Below are 20,431 nucleotides of genomic sequence, written 5' to 3' on the forward strand. Positions count from 1 at the left end.
GAGAGAGAGGCAGAGACACAGGCAGAGGGAGAAGCAGGCTCCATGCACCGGGAGCCCGACGTGGGATTCGATCCCGGGTCTCCAGGATCGCGCCCTGGGCCAAAGGCAGGCGCCAAACCGCTGCGCCACCCAGGGATCCCTATCCCTGTGTTTATATTTAGATAATGATAGTCACACCATCCTTTGACTTTCAGATTGTACTTTGATTTTTTTTTTTTTAACACCAGCAGAGTTGTGTCATCAACATTTGGGGGCCACTTTTAGGACTAAGCCCTCCCACTCTTCTCTTGGAACTACCCAAGAAGGTCACATTGTAATTATTCCTTGAATGCTCTCCATGTTTATTCAATTTTCTCTATATGCTCCAAGATAGGACAGACATTTCACAGATACTGAGATCCTAGGATTTGAAAGTCACAGCCTATGTCACTGAGGGCTTTGTGAGAACCAGAACTAATATTCTATCCCCAAGAGGGAGTTTCTGGGACAGCTTACCCCAGAAGACTATTTTTAATGTTCTTCCATCAGAGTGGGTGGGGTGGGAGGAGTCTTCAGCTTTTCCACCAGTACCGGTCATCTTCGTCAAAAGAATACCAATCATCACCAATGACAATCTGTGGCTTGACTAGCTGGACTTCCTTCAGCAGCTTCCTTATTTGAGTGGGATACTCCCATTTCCACAGCCTGGAGAAGAGAGATACATTACTCTGGGAATTTGCTTCTGACTACTTCTCCTTTCCTTAAAATTTCCTTAGTGCATCAAGGATCTAAAACCTCTTCTTGTACTCTTGAGGTGCTCCATAGAATAAGAGTAAATCCCTACCTGTAAAAGCACGCTTAGATGTATTAGGTGCTACACTGAGCTTTTATAGGCATCTGCCCCTCACCATGGTCCTAAAAGGCAGGTGTGATAATTCATCTATCCATGAACTCTTTCCTGAGAACCTACTTTGTGCCAGGCCCTATAATAGTGTTTTGAGGCAGTGATGAGCAAGCCAAAGTCCCTAAACCTCATGAAGCTTATATTCTAGGACAAGAGAGAGAAACAGGTATTCAAATAGATACACAGAATCATCTCCATTTTGTGGATAGGGAAATAGGCTTCTGAAAGGTCCATTAGTAAAATCAAGGTCTGATTCCTCTTTGCAGGTTCAAGTGCTAAGTTCCATGGTCACAGGCTGAACTTGTCCAAACATGCTCTTTCAACCCAATCTTCTGCCCTTCTAGCTCATTTGCAAAATAGATCACTGTGACAGTTCTCCTTGGCCATGTTGGGATCTCCAAATCCACTGAGCCATGCCTTCCAATCCATTTTGCTCCTCAGATCCCACACTACAACCACCCTGTTACATCTATATACTGACACTTGGCTCCTGCACAAACCCAACCACTGGAAGCTGGGTCACATAGAAGAGTTTCTCAGGGAAGTTTGCTATTGAAATAAATATGGGAAAACCAACCTCAATGTGCTGTCCGTCTTAACCGTTTTTCAGTGTGTAGTTTGGTGGCATTTATCATACTCACACTGCTGTGCAGCCACCTCCACCATCTATCCTTGTAAACTTTTCATCTTTCCCAACTAAGACTCTGCCCATTAAACACCAACTTCCCATCCCTCTCCCACAGCACCTGGTGCCACACCATCTACCTTCTGTCTGTATGTATTTGGATGCTCTAGGAACCCCACTTAAGTAGAATCACAGTATTTGTCTTCTTGCATCAGACTTACTTCACTGAGCATAACCGTCCTTAAGGTTCATCCAGGTTGTAACATGTATCAGAACTTCCTTTTGTTCCAATGCTGAATGAGATTGGACTGTGTGGATATACCACATTTCATTTACCCTTTCACCTGACAACAGATGCCTAGGTTGCTTCTACTTTTTGACTACTGTGAATAGTGCTGCTATAAACACAGGTCTACAAATAATTCTTCTAGATCCTGGTTTCCATTCTTTTGGGTAGGTACCCAGAAGTAGAATTGTTGGATTATATAGCAATTCTATTATTAGCTTTTTAAGGATAAACATCTGATGTGTATGTGGTCTCTCCATTCTTCCTAAATCCATCCAAAAGTAAGCCCCATGATATCAGGAACCTCACACCTCCATCTCTATCCCTGTATCCCCAGCACAGTGCCCGGAGCACAGTGGGCACTTAGTGGTTGAAACAAGGACCTAGTTGCTAAGCCACCATATCAGCTTCTGGGTTTCTCCACCAACCAGCATGCCTGTAGCAGAAGGTGGTTTGCATCTTGGAAGACAATCGCCAGGTACTCACCCGATTATTTGCAGGTTGGATGTGGGTTGTGCAAAGGCTGGGCACAGCTTCGTCATTCCCATGGGGCTGAAATCATTCCGCATCAGATTCAGGCTGGTCAGGCGCTGGCTGCAGAGGAGAGCCGAGGCAAGGACCTCACAGCAGCCGGAAGTCAGTCCACATGCCTCCAACCTGCAGGGTCAACACAAGAAATGCCTCCAAAGTTCAGTGACTGACCCCTCAACTCATTGGACTTTCACATTAATGCTTAAAATGGAGTGGTGGGCTCTACCCCTGGCATTTCTGGTTCAGCAATTCTGGGGAGGAACCAGGACATTTGCATTTCTAACAGATTCCCAAAGGATGGTGCTACCACTGCTGCTGGTTCTCCTGTTAAGAGCTGCTGGGTAACTTAATTCCAGTTGTGAAAAGAATAAAAGATCAAAGGTGAGAGAGCCTGTAACCAGGGAACAAGAGAAGGCACATGGAGGAAGACTTGCTGAGAACCTGCATTTCACCCGAAACCCAAGAGAAAAAGGAACCAGGGCAGGAAGTAGCAAGGAGGGCTTAGGAAATTGCACGTACTTGGCTCTTGTGGAAGGAAGAGTGGGTCATATATGAGACACGGAGAGTGAACCAGATGGCTACAGGGGAGCCAGAGGCCATCATGTGAGAGGAGGCTAGCCACTTTAGGTCACATTAAGATTTAGGATTTTAGCCTAAGAGCACTGAGGGCGAAACAATATTGTTAGATGTAGTAATTGGATGGTAGCCATGTTCCCCTATGTTGGAGATGCATGTTGAGGTATTCAGAGGCAGAACAACTATAACTCACTATGAAATGGTTCACGCCATAGAGCAAAATATTGAGAATCATTTAAACCTGGTGGTAAGCATAAGATTTTCAGTGCCCCAATTGTTCTAGATTTTGTGTATTTGGGAATTTCTTGTGATAGAGTAAAAAGTCGTGGGACATAGCTCAAGTAGGTATAACTGCCTATAGTTAGGTGGTAAGGTGGGATTGAATAAACATTATTATTGGTTTTGCTTCTAAAATAATATCTAAGCATCTATGAAAACAGGAAGTCTCTATTAGGGAGGCTGTGGAAAGAGGCAAGGGGAAGTAATTCAGTGATAGTGTAAGGCAGTTCATAGATTCCCAACATGAATGAGGTTAATCTGATAGATGTAGGGATTCTTCCTTTATTGTTTCAGAAGGAAGGGAATATTCAGAAGGAATATATAAGTGGTTTCACAGTAGAAAGCCCAGAGCTATCCTATGCAATGTCTTAAGGTTGATTAGAAGTGGGGCGGGGGCGGGGGGGGAGGTCCTTTCTTAAGCACCAGGAGGAACAAAGGCAGGTTCAAATGGAGGTGTGAGAGTTGGAACGCTGTTTTGTTCAGCAACTTCATGCTCTGATCTCCCTTGTCACCCAGGCCTCATACAGGGGACCCCGGGAACTCACCCAAGCCTCTTCAGAGAAGCCTTCCTGTGCTTCAGCCCCTCACACAGGGCTGTGACGCCATCATCACCCAGGGCATTCACGGCCAGATCCAGGCTCTTCAGGTGTTTGTTCCTCACAATCACATGGGACAGTTTCTTGCAGCAGCCGGCAGTGAGATGACACTTAACCAATCTGCAAGAGGAGAACCTGTGTCATTTGAGGAGAGTGCCAGAGGGGGATGGTGCCCAGAAACATCGGTGGGGCTTTCCTTGACTCTTTCCTCACTGATAACCTTTTTGTCTATCCCTGGGAATGGCTTAGGCTGTGCAGCATCCAGTGGTTCAGGTGAGGAGGGATGATAGTGGTAGGTGGGGAAAGCATGTGATGTGGCTGGAGGTATCTTTAGAAAAAGAAATAAGCACATCAGAGCTTGCTTCCCACCTGGAGATGGGATAAAGATTCTCCTTAGTGGACGAACAGAAAGAAACACACACACACACACACACACACACACACACACACACACACACACGAGAGAAGTTGATAGAGTTCCTGAGAGGGTGAGGAAAGATGACAGAAGGTGCTGAAATGCTAGATGGGTTTGGGGTACCAAGTACACAAATATTTACAAGGTACACATGACCAAACCATTGGGCACAAGCTCAGTGTCTAGTTTTAGGGGATTTTTAAAGTTACCATGCATCATTAAGTGGAATACCATGCCATACTTTGTTTACTGTTATGGTCTGCGATCCTTAAGGGACAGAACGTGAGACCAAAGGCAAGGTTTTGGGTTCTAGGGAGTTCTGGTTTCCCCTGGAAATGATTGGTAGGGAACTACATGAGTCTAAACGTGTAAAATATTTAAAGTCCTGTGCCTGCCATGTGGCAAGAATGCTTTCAGTGGAACTGCAGGAGGAATTTGTCAAAGTATTAACAGCATTTATGGATTGGTTGTTAGATTGGAGATTTATTTCTGCTCATTGATATTTGTTAACTTTCCTATAGTCTGTTCAATGATGGAATACTCTTATTGAGTAGAACAGTCCAATAAAAGGTAAAGAAATTTGAGCCTCAGAGGGAAAAGGTGTCAGGAAAGCGCCCCTCCATCTCTACCCTCATTCTGTATAGAATGAACAGCTGAAGAGTAACTCAGGGCAAAAAGAGGTCTTCTGAGAAGTGAACAGGTTTTAGAAATCAAGAGTGACCTAAGCTCCAAAAATCCTGCCACGGGGCTCCTGTGTGGACTCATTTCGTGTTCTACCCACACTCATTGCAGTGTCCCCTGGAAAACACGAGCATCATCTGACCTAAGAACTAATCTTGGGTACCAGTCTTCCTGCTCACATCTCTGGATTTTCTAGGAACTCCAAACCCCTATATAGTAGAGCTGACCCCCAACAACCATTGAAACTTACTCTAGGTCCTGGAGGTGACAAGATGGTTCCATGATGACTTCACACAGAAGGTTCATCCCATCATCTTCCAAGGGATTCATGCTAAGGCTCAGATGTGTCAGATGTCTGTTGCCCATAAGTGCAAATGCAAGAAAGCCACAGCCAGCAACATCCAGGTTGCATTCGTTTAGTCTGTGGGGCACACACAAGGGAAAGAGGTCATATTCATGACTTGGTGTAACCTCAGGTAAGCCACTTCTGCTAGCTTCAGTTTGCTCCTCCTTTGGGAGAGGATTATTTAAGGAGGACTTTAAGAAGGTTTTGGCTTGGGTAATAGGACAACCATGGAGTGCTTAGCACAATGCCTGACATAATGCACGTGGCTGAATGCTGTTCAGTACCTAACCTTGCTTTATGCATTTCTTTATTCAATACATATTGTTGATTCATTAACATTGAACTTGGGGTCAATAGCACCATAACTTGTCCCTGAATGAAGCTCATTTATGAAGCATCTTCTCTACCCACACAGCATGGCTTTCTTGTGCATTGGAACACTGGACAGCGCTACAGCTCTACACATTAAAATATCGTGCTAAAAAAAAATGTGCTAAACAGCAAGATCACCAATGAAAACCAAAGAATGTGGAAAATGTGATACTAACTGGACCATGAAAAGGATATTGTCACTTTTTAATTTTTCTTCATATTTGAGGTGTTATTTTCCTATTCCTGCTGTAACAAATACCACAAACTTAGTGGCTTAAGATACACATTTATGATCTTACTGTTATGGAGTTCAGTATCTTACTGGGGTAAAAATCAAAAGGTCAGCAGTGTTGTGTTCCTTCTGGAGGCTCCAGGGGAGAATTGGTTTTCTTGCCTTTTCTAGCTTTTATAGTAGGCAGCGCATAGTCTTTAACTCCTGGTCTTCAGTCAGCAATTATATCTACCCTCTGTTATCACACCTCCTTCTCCTGCTTCTCTTTCCCTTATAATGCCCCCTTTCATTACATTAGGACTACTCAGATAATCCAAGATAATTTCCCCATCTCAAGATCCTTAACTTGATCACACCTGCAAAGTCCCTTTTGCCATGTGAGTTTACATATTTACAGGGATTAGGACATGAACATTTTGGGGAGGGTTCACTATACTCCCTCCCCAAAGTGGGAAGGAGGAAGAGTTCAGACTCTTCTCATCACTTATTCACTGAGGCACCTTGCAACTCACAAAGTAGACATGTATATTAAAGTTATATTCTTTAACAGAATTTCTGGCTACAGGTATACCATTAACATATGTTGATTTTAAAAATTATTTATAGGGTTATTGGTGAACTAATTGGTCAACGGGGTAAAATGGCTGAAAGCAAAGTGGCCCCAGCAAGGCAAGCTGACAGTGTGGAACAGATGTAATAATCCTTTGATCTCAGATGAAAGATGAAAGATGTAGGCTAGAAGGGTAATCTGGCGATGGGGTACTTTTAAAGAACTTACTGAAACATCTTGCTGTATGCTAGAGTACACAGCATCCCCTAGCCATGTGCATGGTACTGTCTGGAGTAGTGGAGCATCACCCCTGTGGCTACCAACCCTGTGTCACCATTACCATCATCTAAAAATCTCAATTACCCAGCTCTCCCTACCAAAACCTAAGCTCTGTAAACTCAGAGACCACATTGGTTGCCTGTGCATCCCTACCAACTATGTGTTTGCCTACATTAGGTGTTCAGTGAGTATGGTTGATCCTCATTCATGGATTCTGTGTTTGCACATTTGTCTGCTTGCTAAAATTTATTTGCTGCCCTCCAAATCCATACTTGTGCTCATGACTGTTCATGGACATGCGTGCACGGGCAGAGCAGAGAAATATTTGAGCTCCCCAATGCACACGTTCCCAGCTGAGGCTGGCCTCATTTCAAATTCATCATAAATAAGTATCCTTTTCATGGTCCAGTTATTGCCACGTTTTCTGCATTTTTGTGGTTTTTGTTGATGACTTTGCTGTTTAAAATGTGGCGCTAGGGATCCCTGGGTGGCGCAGCCGTTTGGCGCCTGCCTTTGGCCCAGGGTGCGATCCTGGAGACCCGGGATCGAGTCCCACGTCCCATGTGCATGGAGCCTGCTTCTCCCTCTGCCTGTGTCTCTGCCTCTGTGTGTGTGTGTGTGTGTGTGTGTGTGTCTATCATAAATAAATAAAAATAAAATGTGGCACTAATGTGCAGAGCTGGAGTGCTGTCCAGTGTTTCCATGTGCAAGAAGGCAGTGCTGTGTAGATGGAGAAGATCCGTCATAGATGAGCTTCATTCAGGCATGAGTCGTGGTGCTGTTGGCCGCGAGTTCAATGTCAATAAATCAACACTATGTATTAAATACGGAGTCTTTAAACAGAAACGCACAAAGTAAGATTAGGTTCTGGTTGGTTGAAAATGTGACCAGGGGCTCACAGGAACCTAATGCTGTGTTTACCCAGGGAGAAGTGGTTCAGTGTTTGTGGTGACTTTACAGAACATAACTGCAGGAAACAACGAGAAACGTCTGTATCTGGATGAAGGATGACTTCTCACTGTAAGAAGATGGGAACAGAGATAGAATTTTCCACGGAAGGAAGAAATGGGCGGGGACAAAATGCAGCTCCTATCAGCTACCTTCATCATGACAGCTTTGTTCCTGCTACTTTGTGTGTGGCAAGTGGTACATACTGTTTGTAACAAAACAATGCAGTCCACCCAGGGAAGTGAGCTGGACTCACATCAGCCTCTGTAGTCCACAGTTGGGGAATTTTATGGCTCGACCCAACAGATTCATGCCTTCGCTCCCCAGGCTGTTGCTTGACAGGCACAGGTGTGTCAAACTCTGGTTGCTGATGAGGGCTGAGGCCAGGTCCTGGCAGTCGGGAGCCTTGAGGCCACACTTCCCCAGTCTGCAAGGAGAGAGCCCCCAGGAAAGAAAGGATGAAGGTCTATTCCTAAGGTTCTACCCCTCCCTCCTTGTAAGGACGGGAAAGAAATACCACCCCCATGGCTGACCATGGTCTTGCAGACATATGCTGAGGTCACACTGTGTCTGCATTGAACTTGCAAACCCAACCCTAATAGTCTAAATGGTGTAGGTGACTAGATTAGCCATCACCCATAATGGGAAACACATGGACAAAGTCAACCTGTTCTCCATCCAGGTATCTTTGCTCCTCGTGTGTACTATGGTGTGAGGTGTTGCCAAGATTAGGGACCTTCCTATTTAGAAGGTGACCTTCCACCTGTTTTTCAAAGATTAATATGCAATAGCACTTGAAATTAAGAGCCTAATAGTACTACTCTCATTGTGACAAAGTTAAATAAATTAACTCCATCTAAGTGCATAGAGAAGTGCATATAGCAACCATTTACTCCATTTACTGATGGAGATGTTTGGATGAAGAAATACTGGCTGGGTCAGATTAGAAGGGGGTCAGGATATGTAAGCCCGAAATACGCCATTTTAGTGTAAGGATTATCTTGAGCTGAAAGCAACTAAGGAAAAACAGACACAGGAAGGGCTCTCTGCTTTTTCCCATCTGTCTAAAAACAGGGCATGAACTACCCTTGTACATGTATCCCCCCCTTTGGTACAAGAGAATGACTTTTGTCACTGGAAATGGACATGACATGGAGATGAATTAGCATATAACTTTTACCCCTCATATTTCCTAGTTGCCTACCCACAATTTATCAGTCCCTAAAAGCCTCAAACTCCTTTTGTCTAGTTACTTCTCCACAGTTTAGCATAACTTTGTTAAAATGATATAGAAGCTTGATTCTAACCACTTTTAGGGTTTCTCACATCTTTTCTGTGAAGCTTCCATGCATTAAAAAAAAAAAAAAAGTAGTACCCATAAAATATGTGTGCCTTTTCTCCTGTCAATCATCAATTTAATTTGCAGGCCTCAGATATTTAACCTAAGAGGATAGAGGGAAAGTTTTCCCCCTCTCCTATAGACTGAGGGAGAGAAGATATGTTGGCTTCTAATGCGATTTCCTGCCTCCAACCCTCCACCTCAGGACTTTAAAGGGTAATTTGTGCCATTTTGTTTTCAATTTTTGTTATGACTTTAGAATCAAACTCCTCATGAAAGAGGTAGGTTATTGACAAGACACGTTTTGGGAATAGTGGGGGAAGCAACTTTGCCCAGATTGTAGGTCATCAAGGGGGAGATTTCTAAGCCTTAGTTATCAAGCCAGGGGTCATATTTTAGCTTTGTCTCTTATTCCCTATATGGCCTTAGATAAGAGATTTCCTTTCTTCTGGATTCTGTTTTCCTTATCAGAAAATGAGGTAAAAATAATTCCTACCTAGCAGGTTGTTTGTAAAGTTGGCATTAATGGGAATAAACAGCACAGAGCTTGGTGCTCAAGGACGCCAGGGATGGCAACTCCAACCATAAGCTAAGACTCTCCGGGATTTGGGCATTGGTGAAACTTTCCAGTATACAACACAGCATTGCTAACTATAAGCAGAATGCTGTATATTAGATCCCCAGGAGTTCTTTAACTGTACATCTGTACCCTTTAACCAACTTCTCCCTATTTCTTTTCCTAACTGCCAGCCCCTGGCAGCCACCATTCTACTCTCTGGTTCTATGAGTTTGGGTTCTCTCCTAGACTTTTATATATTGTTCAGAGTTTGGTAGCAAAGACACAGATGTTATTTACTGGTCTTTTTTTATGCCTCAATATTGGGGTACTCCCATAGGGTCAGAACTCCCGTTCTAACCCTTGGCTTAGGTACCCAATGATTCCACTCTCTCCTTCCCCACCACTTGGACCATGTCAGTTAAGAGAAAGGAACCCTGGGTGGAAAGAAGTGCAACTCACATCATTTTCTGCAGCGTGCACTGTGAGGCTGTCAAGGCGTCACAGAGAGGCTTTATGCCCTGGTTTGTCACCTTATTTCCTACCAGGCTGAGAGATTTTAGGCTGATGGATGTAACAAGGATTTGGGAGATCACCAGGCAACAAGCTGGGGTTAGTCCACAGTGATCCAACCTGCAGAGATAAACAATGTGAAATACATTCTCCTCTCTTCCCCAGAGCAACCCATTTCCCTGTGCTCCAGCTACTCTGGCCCTTTTGCTGATTTCTGGACACTGCTCCAGGCTCAAGGTCTGAGCATTTGCTAGTTGTTCTGTTTGTAACATCCCTCCTCATCCCCAGCCCCATATCTTTATGTGGTTCAGTTTTTCATTTAAGTCTCTGGAATATCCCCTCTTCTGAGTTAGCCAGTCTCAAAACCTTACCTAACTGTGCCTGCCCCACCCCCATTTTACCCAAATCCCTATCTGCCTAAAAACAAGGCATGAATTTCCCTTGTACATGTGTTCCTCCAGCGTTATTTTGTGCGTAGCAATGGTCTCCAGCATTATTTTATGCATAACAATGATCACCAGCCAATATTTCACACATTTGCACTTAAAAACTTGAAATATATCTGACCTATAAACTGTATACATTTAAGGTATAAGCACATTGATTTGAAACATTTATATACTGCAGTATGATCGCCATTGTAGTATTCTCAAGCACCTCTATTGGGTCACATAATTATTTCTTTTTTGTGGTGGGAATAATTAAGATCTAGTTTCTTAGCAAGTTTGAGTTTTGTAACACAGTATCTTTGTCTATATATATACTGTGTGCTAGGTCTCCAGGATCTATTTACCTACTAGTTGCAAGTTTGTACCTTTCAACAGTATATTTCTATTTTCCCCCACTCCTCTAGTCCCAGATAACCACCATTTTACTGTTTTTGAGTTTAGCTTTTTAAAAATTTTGAGAGACAGAGAGAATGAGAGAGACAGAGAGTGAGATCACAAGCAAGGGGCAGCGGGGAGGGAAGCAGATAGAAAGGGAGGAGCAGGCTCCTCACTGAGCCGGGAGCCTGACGTGGGGCTCAATCCCCAGGGCCCTGGGACCATGACCTGAGCTGAAGGCAGATGCTTAACCAATTGAGCCACCCAGGCATGAGTTCAGCTTTTTTTTTTTTTAATTCCGTATGTGAGGCCATATGGTATTTGTTTTGTTCTCTAGAAAGTCATCTTGTCATCTCGATGAGGGTAGGCACCTGGCTTGGGATGGCAGCTCACAGGTTACAGAGCAAAAATATTCATGTGGTGCAAAGCAAAATACTCTTCCACAGTTGCTGTGTGTCAATTAAAGCTTAAAACAGAGCTCATGTTTCTCTGTCTCAGCATACCAAAAGCATCCAGTAGCAGTGTCTTTAGCCCAAGTTAATCTAATTGGCAAAACACATGCTTAGGATCTACAGAACTGTGGTAATAGCCCCAAACTGGAAAGGACCAAAACATCCCTGGACAGGTGAATGGCTATACCAAATGTGGTGTATCCGTCCTATTGAATAGTACTCAGCACTAAAAATGAATGTGATACACAGAACAGGACAGATGATAGATCTGAGGGCATTTGCTGATTGAAAACCGCCAATCTCATGGTGTCTGGGTGGCTCAGTTTGTTAAGCATCTGACTCTTTGGCTCAGGTCATGCCCTTAGGGTCATGAGATTGAGCTCCATGTCAGGCTCCACACTAAGCATGGACTCTGCTTAAGATTCTCTCCCTTTCCCTCACTTCCCCCCATTCCTGCTGTGCTCTCTCAAAAAATACAAATTAAAAAAAATAGAGAGGGGCACCTGGGTGGTTGAGTAGGTTAAGCATCTGCCTTTGGCTCAAGTCGGGCCTTGAGTCAGGCTCCTTGATCACTGGGGAGCCTGCTTCTCCTTCTCCCTCTGCCTGCTGCTCCCCTTTTTGTACTGTCAGATAAATAAAATCTTAAAAAAAATAAAAAGGGAAACAAGCCAATCTGAGGGTAGTGACATACTGTGTGATTCCACTGATAAAGCATTGTCCACATGACAAAATTATGGAGATGGGAAACCTCAGTTACTTTCAGTGATTAGGGATGGTGTGGCTGGAAAAGGGAACAGAGTGGTGGCACTTCTGGATCTTGGGGATGGCATGCTTTTATGAACCTGCACATGTGATAAACGACACAGGAGGACATCCACATGTTGGTTAGTGTCCACAGTTTGACACTATACTATAGTTACATATACTGTCCATTACACTCCATTATTGGAGTTCGATTTGTCAACATATAGTAACACCCAGTGCTCATCCCATCAAGTGCCCATCACCCAGTCACTCCATTCCCCCTGCCCACCTCCCCTTCCACTACCCCTTATTCGTTTCCCAGAGTTAGGAGTCTCTCATGTTCTGTCATCCTCTCTGATTTTCCCCATTTTCTCTCCTTTCCCTATAATCCCTTTCACTATGTTTTATATTCCCCATATGAGTGAAACCAAATAATGTTTGTCCTTCTCCGATTGACTTACTTCACTCAGCATAATACCCTCCAGTTCCATCCGTGTCGAAGCAAATGATGGGTATTTGTCATTTCTAATGGCTGAGTAATATTCCATTGTATACATAGACCACATCTTCTTTATCCATTCATCTTTCGATGGACACTGAGGCTCCATCCACAGTTTGGCTATTGTGGACATTACTGCTATAAACATTGGGGTGCAGGTGTCTTGGCTTTTCACTGCATCTGTATATTTGGGGTAAATCCCCAGCAGTGCAATTGCTGGGTTGTAGGGCAGGTCTATTTTTAACTCTTTGAGGAACCTCCACACAATTTTCCAGAGTGGCTGTACCAGTTCACATTCCCATCAACAGTGCAAGAGGGTTCCCCTTTCCTCACATCCTCTCCAACGTTTCTTGGTTCCCGTCTTGTTAATTTTCCCCATTCTCACTGGTGTGAGGTGATATCTCATTGTGTGTGTTTTTAAATTTTTTTATTGGAGTTCAATTTGCCAACATTTAGCATAACACTCAGTGCTCATCCCGCCAAGTGCCCTCCGCTCAGTGCCCATCACTCAGTCACCCCAATCCACCGCCCACCTCCCTTTCCACTACCCCTTGTGGTTTTTATTTGTATTTCCCTGATGGCAAGTGGTGCAGAGCATTTTCTCATGTGCTTGTTGTCATGTCTATGTCTTCCTCTGTGAAATTTCTGTTCATGTCTTCTGCCCATTTCATGACTGGATTGTTTCTTTGCTGTTGAGTTTAACAAGTTCTTTATAGATCTTAGATACTAGCCCTTTATCTGATATGTCATTTGCAAATATCTTCTCCCATTCTGTAGGTTGTCTTTTAGTTTTGTTGACTGTTTCTTTTGCTGTGCAGTAGCTTCTTATCTTGATGAAGTCCCAATAGTTCACTTTTGCTTTTGTTTCCCTTGCCTTCATAGATGTTTCTTGCAAGAAGTTGTTGTGGCCAAGTTCAAGAAGGGTGTTGCCTGTGTTCTCCTCTAGGATTTTGATGGATTCTTTTTTGTTTGTTTTTTATTTTGATGGATTCTTGTCTCACATTTAGTATTTCATCCATTTTGAGTTTATCTTTGTGTATGGTGTAAGGGAACGGTCCAGTTTCATTCTTCTGCACGTGGTTGTCCAATTTTCCCAGCACCATTTATTGAAGAGACTGTCCTTTTTCCAGTGGATAGTCTTTCCTGCTTTGTCGAATATTAGTTGACCATAGAGTTGAGGGCCCATTTCTGGGTTCTCTATTCTGTTTCATTGATTTATGTGTCTGTTTTTGTGCCAGGACCACACTGTCTTGATGACCACAGCTTTGTAGTATAACTTGAAATCCAGCATTGTGATGCCCCTGGCTCTGGTTCTCTTTTTCAATATTTTCCTGACTATTCAGGGTCTTTTCTGATTTCACACAAATCTTAAGGTGATTTGTTCCAACTCTTTGAAGAAAGTCCATGATATTTTGATAGAGATTGCATTGAATGTGTAAATTGCCCTGGGTAGCATAGACATTTTCACAATATTAATTCCTCCAACCATAGGCATGGAATATTTTTCCATCTCTTTGTGTCTTCCTCAATCTCTTTCAGAAGTGTTCTGTAGTTTTTAGGGTATAGATCCTTTACCTCTTTAGTTAGGTCTATTCCTAGGTATCTTATGGTTCTGGGTGCAATTGTAAATGGCATTGACTCCTTAATTTCTCTTTCTTCAGTCTCATTGTTAGTGTATAGAAATGCTACTGATTTCTGGGCATTGATTTTGTATCCTGCCATATTGCCGAATTGCTGTATGAGTTCTAGCAATCTTGGGGTGGAGTCTTTTGGGTATTCTACATACAGTATTATGTCATCTGTGGAGAGGGAGAGTTTGACTTCTTCTTTGCCAATTTGAATACCTTTTTGAAATTTACTTTTTTTGTAGTAAAATATGCATAACAAAGTTTACCACCTTGATCATTTATAAGTACCCAGAAGGGTGGCATGAAGTACATACACGCTGCTGTACAACCACCACCACCATCTCCAGATTGTCCTCTTCTCTGATACATTTGCAACTTGCTGTGAACAATTCTTTAAAAAGGAAAGACAAGAAAGGAAAAACCAAAGCCATAAAAGCCATAAGCAGAACATACCTCAGAGATTCCAGCAAGCAGTTTGGGTGTCTTAATGCTTCACACACCATCATCAGATCTTCATCCTTTAGGTGAGTGCTTTCCAAGTTAAGGCATTTAATATTGCGGTTGGTGATGAGAGTCATCCAGAGATGACGAAGACCCAGGGTAACCTGTGCACCTTTAAATCTACACAAGAGAAAGCAGAAAATATGCATGAGACACAGGTGATAGCTGTATCCCAGTTTTTTCTTTTCCCCTCTTCTCCCATCCCAAATCTCTTATTTTCACTATTTGCATTTATTTAAAGATTTTTAAAAATTTTTATTTATTTATGATAGTCATACAGAGAGAGAGAGAGAGAGAGAGAGAGAGAGGCAGGGACATAGGCAGAGGGAGAAGCAGGCTCCATGCACCGGGAGCCTGACGTGGGATTTGATCCCGGGTCTCCAGGATCGCGCCCTGGGCCAAAGGCAGGCGCCAAACCGCTGCACCACCCAGGGATCCCCCATTTATTTAAAGATTTTTAAAAATTTTGAAAGTGATCTTTACACCCAACATGGGGGCTCAAACCCATGACCCCGAGATCAAGAGTTGCATGCTCCACCAACTGAGCCAGCCAGACACTCTACAGTTATTTAATTTTAAAGCAACAAATACTTGAGCATCTATGATGCATCAGGCACTGGAAATAGTATTAAGTGACACTGATGCTACATATTCTCATAGAGCCTGATCTTATGGGGAGACACTTAAAGAGCTGAATAAGAGAGTTATGCTGGAGAATGAAATATGGTCAGTCCATTAAGAACAGAGCTATAGGGGCACCTGGCTGGCTCATTCTGAAGAGCATGCAACTTTTTAAAAATATATTTATTTATTCATGAGGGACACAGAGAGAGAGAGAGGCAGAGACATGGGCAGAAGGAGAAGCAGGCTCCCTGTGGGAAGCCTGATGCAGGACTCCATCCCAGGATCCAGGGATCATGGCCTAAGCCAAAGACAGATACTCAACCACTGAGCCACCCAGATGCCCCAGGCATGCAACTCTTGATCTCAGGGGTCATGAGTTTGAGCCCAATGCTGAGTGTAGAGATTACTTAAAAAAAAAAAAAATAACAGAACTAAAAAAAAAAAAAAAAAAAAAAAACAGAACTATAAACAGATGTGGTTAAGTTCAGGCTGAAGAAAGTCAAATGTCAGAAGACTGTGTATAATGTAACACCACTTGGATGGAAAAAAAAGTTATTTGCCAATATATAGATATAATGGCATGGAAAGTTTAGGAGATGTGAAAGCTAATTAGGGAAATAGGAAGTTTAGGAAGTTGAAGAGGCATTAGAGAATTTACTTAAAACCCTTACAATGTCCGAATCTTGTGACCATTATGATGCCTTACTGCTGTATTACGATATAGTGATGACACAGACTCAGTTTCCTCACTGTGTAGCAGGAGCTGAGAGCAGGGACAGCTGATGGGAAGGGGGGTTCCTGGGGGGAAATGCTAAGGTAAAGCCGACAGAGGGGTTTGGGGCAGGATGGAGGAGAACAGAACATTGCAAAGACTCTGGCCTTGCCAGGCTCCCTGGCACGGTGCAGCTTATGAAAACTACTTAGGAGATGGAAGTGGCAAGAAAGGGAAGATGTTTGCATGGAGAAGTTGACTTGCCCTAGTCTTGGGTGTCACATGTGCTTCTCTCTTGGTCTTGTAGGAAAGAGTCCAGAATAGAAGCTTTGTCTGCAGAACTAGCCCTTCATCTACTCCTGAGGTCTCTCACAGACCCAGGCACCTACTGTGAATTCAAATATTTGTTACGTTAATGAACCAGAAAGCATTAAGAACTGATTTAAAGCCAAAGTCTAGCACTTTGATCTTGCAATGGCTTCATGCTCTACCCATTTGCCTGTAATGAGCCCCCCTTACCTTTGCCCCTACTAGCACTCCTATTCATCCTTCAATACCCAGAGTAAAACCCTGCTAGCACTCCTATTCATCCTTCAATACCTAGAGTAAATGAACCCACCTCAATAATCCCTTCACAGGGTCTTTGGTTACTCCCTATTGCATGCTTTTGGGAATTTATCTCCTGTATCTTCCACAGCACTTATCCCCTCTGATTCCAAATGCTTAGATGGATATTTTCTCATAGGTGGGAGAGGAGCGTGGTAACATAGCCATGCAAAGGGGCATGTACCAGGGCAGCCTTACATCAGATTCTGTATTTTACAGGTTGGCTGTCTCAGCTTGATGCAGAGGGTCTTCATGGCCCATTCATTCAGGGTGCTGCCACTCAGGTCGAGCTGCTGCAGACTCGGGTGGGTGCTAAGCACCAAGCAGAGACTTTCCCACCACTCATCAGCAAGGGTCTTAATCGGCATCCTATATTGGAGAAGGAAAAACACTTCCACAGGATGGAGTTTAACAGAAGCAACTGCCGTAGCAGTGTCAGAAGAGAAAAATAAGTCTATTATGGCAAGATAGGGATGGCTTTAGAGGTTCTCCGGACAATTTAATATTGTCGCTTTGTGCTGGGACTGTGCACTCTCACACCCACCTTGTCTCCTGAATATTTTTTTTTATGCCAGGGGGAATGTATGAAGATGATATAGAGCCACCAGCTCTTGGATCAGGTTTGCCTTGCAATTCTAGCTCTCCCTTGAATGTAAAATGGTGCAGCCACTATAGAAAACAGTATGGAAGTTCCTCAAAAAATTAAAAATAGGGCTACCACAGGATCTAATAATTGCATTTATACAAAAGAACTGAAATCAGGATCCTGAAGAGATGTGTGCACTGTCATTCACAACAGCCAAGATATGGAAACAACCTAAGTGTCCACTGATGGCTAAAGCGTGAATAAGGAAAATGTGACACACACATGTCAGCAAATATTACTCAGCTTTCTTTTTAAAAAGATTTTATTTATTTATTCATGAGACACACACACACACACACACACACACACACACACACACACGGAGGCAAAGACACAGAGGGAGAAACAGGCTCCATGCAGGGAGCCTGACATGGGACTCGATCCTGGGTCTCCAGGATCACACCCTGGGATGAAGGCAGCACTAAACCACTGAGCCACCCGGGCTGCCCATACTCAGCTTTAAAAATAAGGAAATCCTGCCATTTGAAACAGCATGAATGAACCTAAAGGACATTATACTAAGTGAAATAAGCCAGTAACACGAAGACGCATATGATCTCACAGAATCTAAAATAGGCCAACTCATGGAGGCAGAAGACAGTGGTTTGCCCGTGGCTGGGAAGCAGGAAAGCAGCAATGTTGGTCAAAGGGTACAGAGTTTCAGTTACTCAAGATGGTTATCTAATGTACAGCAATGTGATTGCAGTTAACAATCCTGTATCGTATATTTATGATTTGCTAGAAGGATAGGTCTTAAGTACTAGCAACACACACGAAAATGTGAGGTGTAGGTGAGGTGATGGATATGCTAATTAGCTTAATCGTGGGGATTGTTTTTACCAAGTTGTACATCTTAAATACGTAGTTTTTATTTGATTATAACTCCATAAAGACGGGAAGAAAAAAGAATAAAATGACAGAGGTAAAGGACTCACCCTTGGGGAGCTAGGGGATGTGCCTCAGTGAATTCATCCTTTAAGAAGCTTTCACAGACATCCATCCGAATTTTCTGCAAATACTGGCAACGCTGAAGGCAGAAAGAGGACACCATCAAGTCCATACGCCGGTTTATTGGAAGCCACACTTCCTGGAAGCTGTTCAATGCCAAGAGAACAAATTCATCATCCTGAGTCTCAAAAAGACAGTGGAAGGCATCTAGGGAGTCTGGTGGGGTGGCAGTGCTGGCCTGCTGACCCAGTAAAGAGATCCAGCACAGAAGCCCCTGCTTCATCACCAGGGGGACAGGACATCCAAGCAGGACCTCTAGGGCTCCCATCACCTCTTTGCTCATGAGGCCAAACAAGAAACGCTTCATCTGGAACAAGTGGGCATTGGAGCTGATCTGTTTGAGCTCCACCAAACTCCTCATGTTCTCCATGAACACAGGGTAGGGATCCCACTCCGTTTCTAGTCCTTCTAGAATATAGTACAGGGCAGCACAGAAGTCTTGGAGGCTGACATGCAGGAACGTGTAGCACCTTTCATGGCTGCCATCTTGGAGGAGGATGTTTGTCTGAAACAGAGCAGAGAGCTCCGACTTCCTGAGCCTGTGAACACTCAGGTCATCTCTGTAAAACACAAACTTCCTATTCCACACTCCCCGCATAGCCATTAGGCACAGGTTCTTCAAGATGGCCCTCTCTTCCTGGTTGAGACAGCGCCGGGATGCATCTCGTGGAGTGAGCTGATGGAACACAAAAGTGGCATACAAGCCCGTGAGAGTTTGGCAGGTAGGGGGAAGGCTCTTTCCTGATGCCTCCTGCAGATTCAGAGCCTCACAGATGAGTGACCCCAAGATGGGAGCCTGGCACTCCTCAAATAGCAGATGGTTGTCTACCACTGAATGCAAGACTTGTGTCTTTAGATGCTCATTCTTTGTGTGCTGACAAAGCAACTGAATCCTTTTCTCCACTGAGATGCCCCTGACTAATAGGTAACGGGGGGATGTGAGCATGGATTTTAACTTCTCTATGCCCGTGTCTCTGACAGTGATCATCAGGGAGGACTCCGGGAGCAAGACTTTCTTCAGCAGACTATGCATCAGAACAGATGTGGGTTGTTTGTCTGTCCAGTCTTCACAGAGATTCGGGTCATTGTCTTTGAAGGCAAAGTCCAGGTCATCAAAGCCATCAACAACAAACAAGAGCCTTTCTGGTTGGGACATGATATCCATCATTGGGACCTGGTAGTCTGGCCATTCCCTGGAAATCAACTCTGCAAAACTGCCCTCCTTCATGCAATGCATTTCTCTGGCACCGAGGAAGAAGACATAGGAAAACATGCCCTGGTAGAGTTTACCCTGTGCCCAGGACAGCAGGACCCTTCTGGCCAAATCTGATTTCCCAATTCCTGATTTTCCGTGCAAAACCACAGTGCGAGGCTGGAAGCCCCTCTGGTCTGGATTAAAAGCACCAAGCAATGTTTGCATTTCTGGATAGTCTGAGGCAAAGTTTTCAGAACCATGGTATTCATCTAACTTTGTAGCAAATTTTGTCATCACATAGTCCTTGTAGTTCCATGTGTTACCTCCACGGCCCAAGTTGGACAGGGGAAGGGAGAAGAAAAACAGGAGACAATGTTTGAAGAAAGTCTGGAATTTAGGGAAAAAAACCCAAACAGAACAAACCCCAAATCCTGGATGTAGAATCAGAGGATCCTAAGTCAGACAGGCTACCCACATGGTTCTTTTGTTCCTTCCTAGCAATGTACTGATAACAAGTTCCATCCTTCAAAGGTCACTTCCGCAATGCTTATGAATATCCTACAAAATAAGTATTTGTCACTTTAGCCTGATCTTTATTCTCAGCATTTACTACCTACTTGACACATTACATTTTTTTTGGCTTACTATCCTACTCCCCTCAGTAGACTATGCAGGGACTTTGTTATTTACTGTCATGTCTTCATTATTTATGATAATGCCTGGCACTCTGTGGACACTCCAGTATTTGTTAAATGAATAATATATAACAAACACTCCTATGTGGTCTCTGAAAGACAGATAGGCTTAGGGAAGCTGAGGATGTGTGCACTGTGGCCCTGAATTCTAGGCTTGCAGGACAGGTGGGCATCTCTAGGCTGCTGTGGAGAAACACCTCCAGTCATGGGGAATCCAGCTCTGCATAAAAAGGCAATCCTGGCCTTTTAAGTCAGCCAGATCCTACTTGAAATTCCAAGTTCTACTGTAC

At 43.7% G+C, this 20,431-nt stretch overlaps 1 protein-coding gene across 1 annotated transcript in view; it reads right to left on the reverse strand.

Moving 5' to 3' along the window:
- Window positions 1-439: 439 nt before the first annotated feature.
- Window positions 440-20,431, reverse strand: part of NLRP5 (NLR family pyrin domain containing 5) — a 38,850-nt gene continuing 18,858 nt past the window's right edge. Inside the window, exons 7-15 of the mRNA XM_038525525.1 lie at window positions 18,179-19,833; window positions 16,796-16,966; window positions 14,608-14,775; window positions 9,957-10,127; window positions 7,856-8,026; window positions 5,123-5,293; window positions 3,726-3,896; window positions 2,281-2,451; window positions 440-684 (exon numbers count right to left, since the gene is read on the reverse strand). Coding sequence (XP_038381453.1) covers window positions 552-684; window positions 2,281-2,451; window positions 3,726-3,896; window positions 5,123-5,293; window positions 7,856-8,026; window positions 9,957-10,127; window positions 14,608-14,775; window positions 16,796-16,966; window positions 18,179-19,833 — 2,982 coding nt within the window. The 3' untranslated portion in view covers window positions 440-551. The remainder of the gene's footprint in view (window positions 685-2,280; window positions 2,452-3,725; window positions 3,897-5,122; window positions 5,294-7,855; window positions 8,027-9,956; window positions 10,128-14,607; window positions 14,776-16,795; window positions 16,967-18,178; window positions 19,834-20,431) is intronic.

Source organism: Canis lupus, chromosome 1, assembly GCF_011100685.1.
Source record: "Canis lupus familiaris isolate Mischka breed German Shepherd chromosome 1, alternate assembly UU_Cfam_GSD_1.0, whole genome shotgun sequence".
NCBI classification, from domain to species: Eukaryota; Metazoa; Chordata; class Mammalia; order Carnivora; family Canidae; genus Canis; species Canis lupus.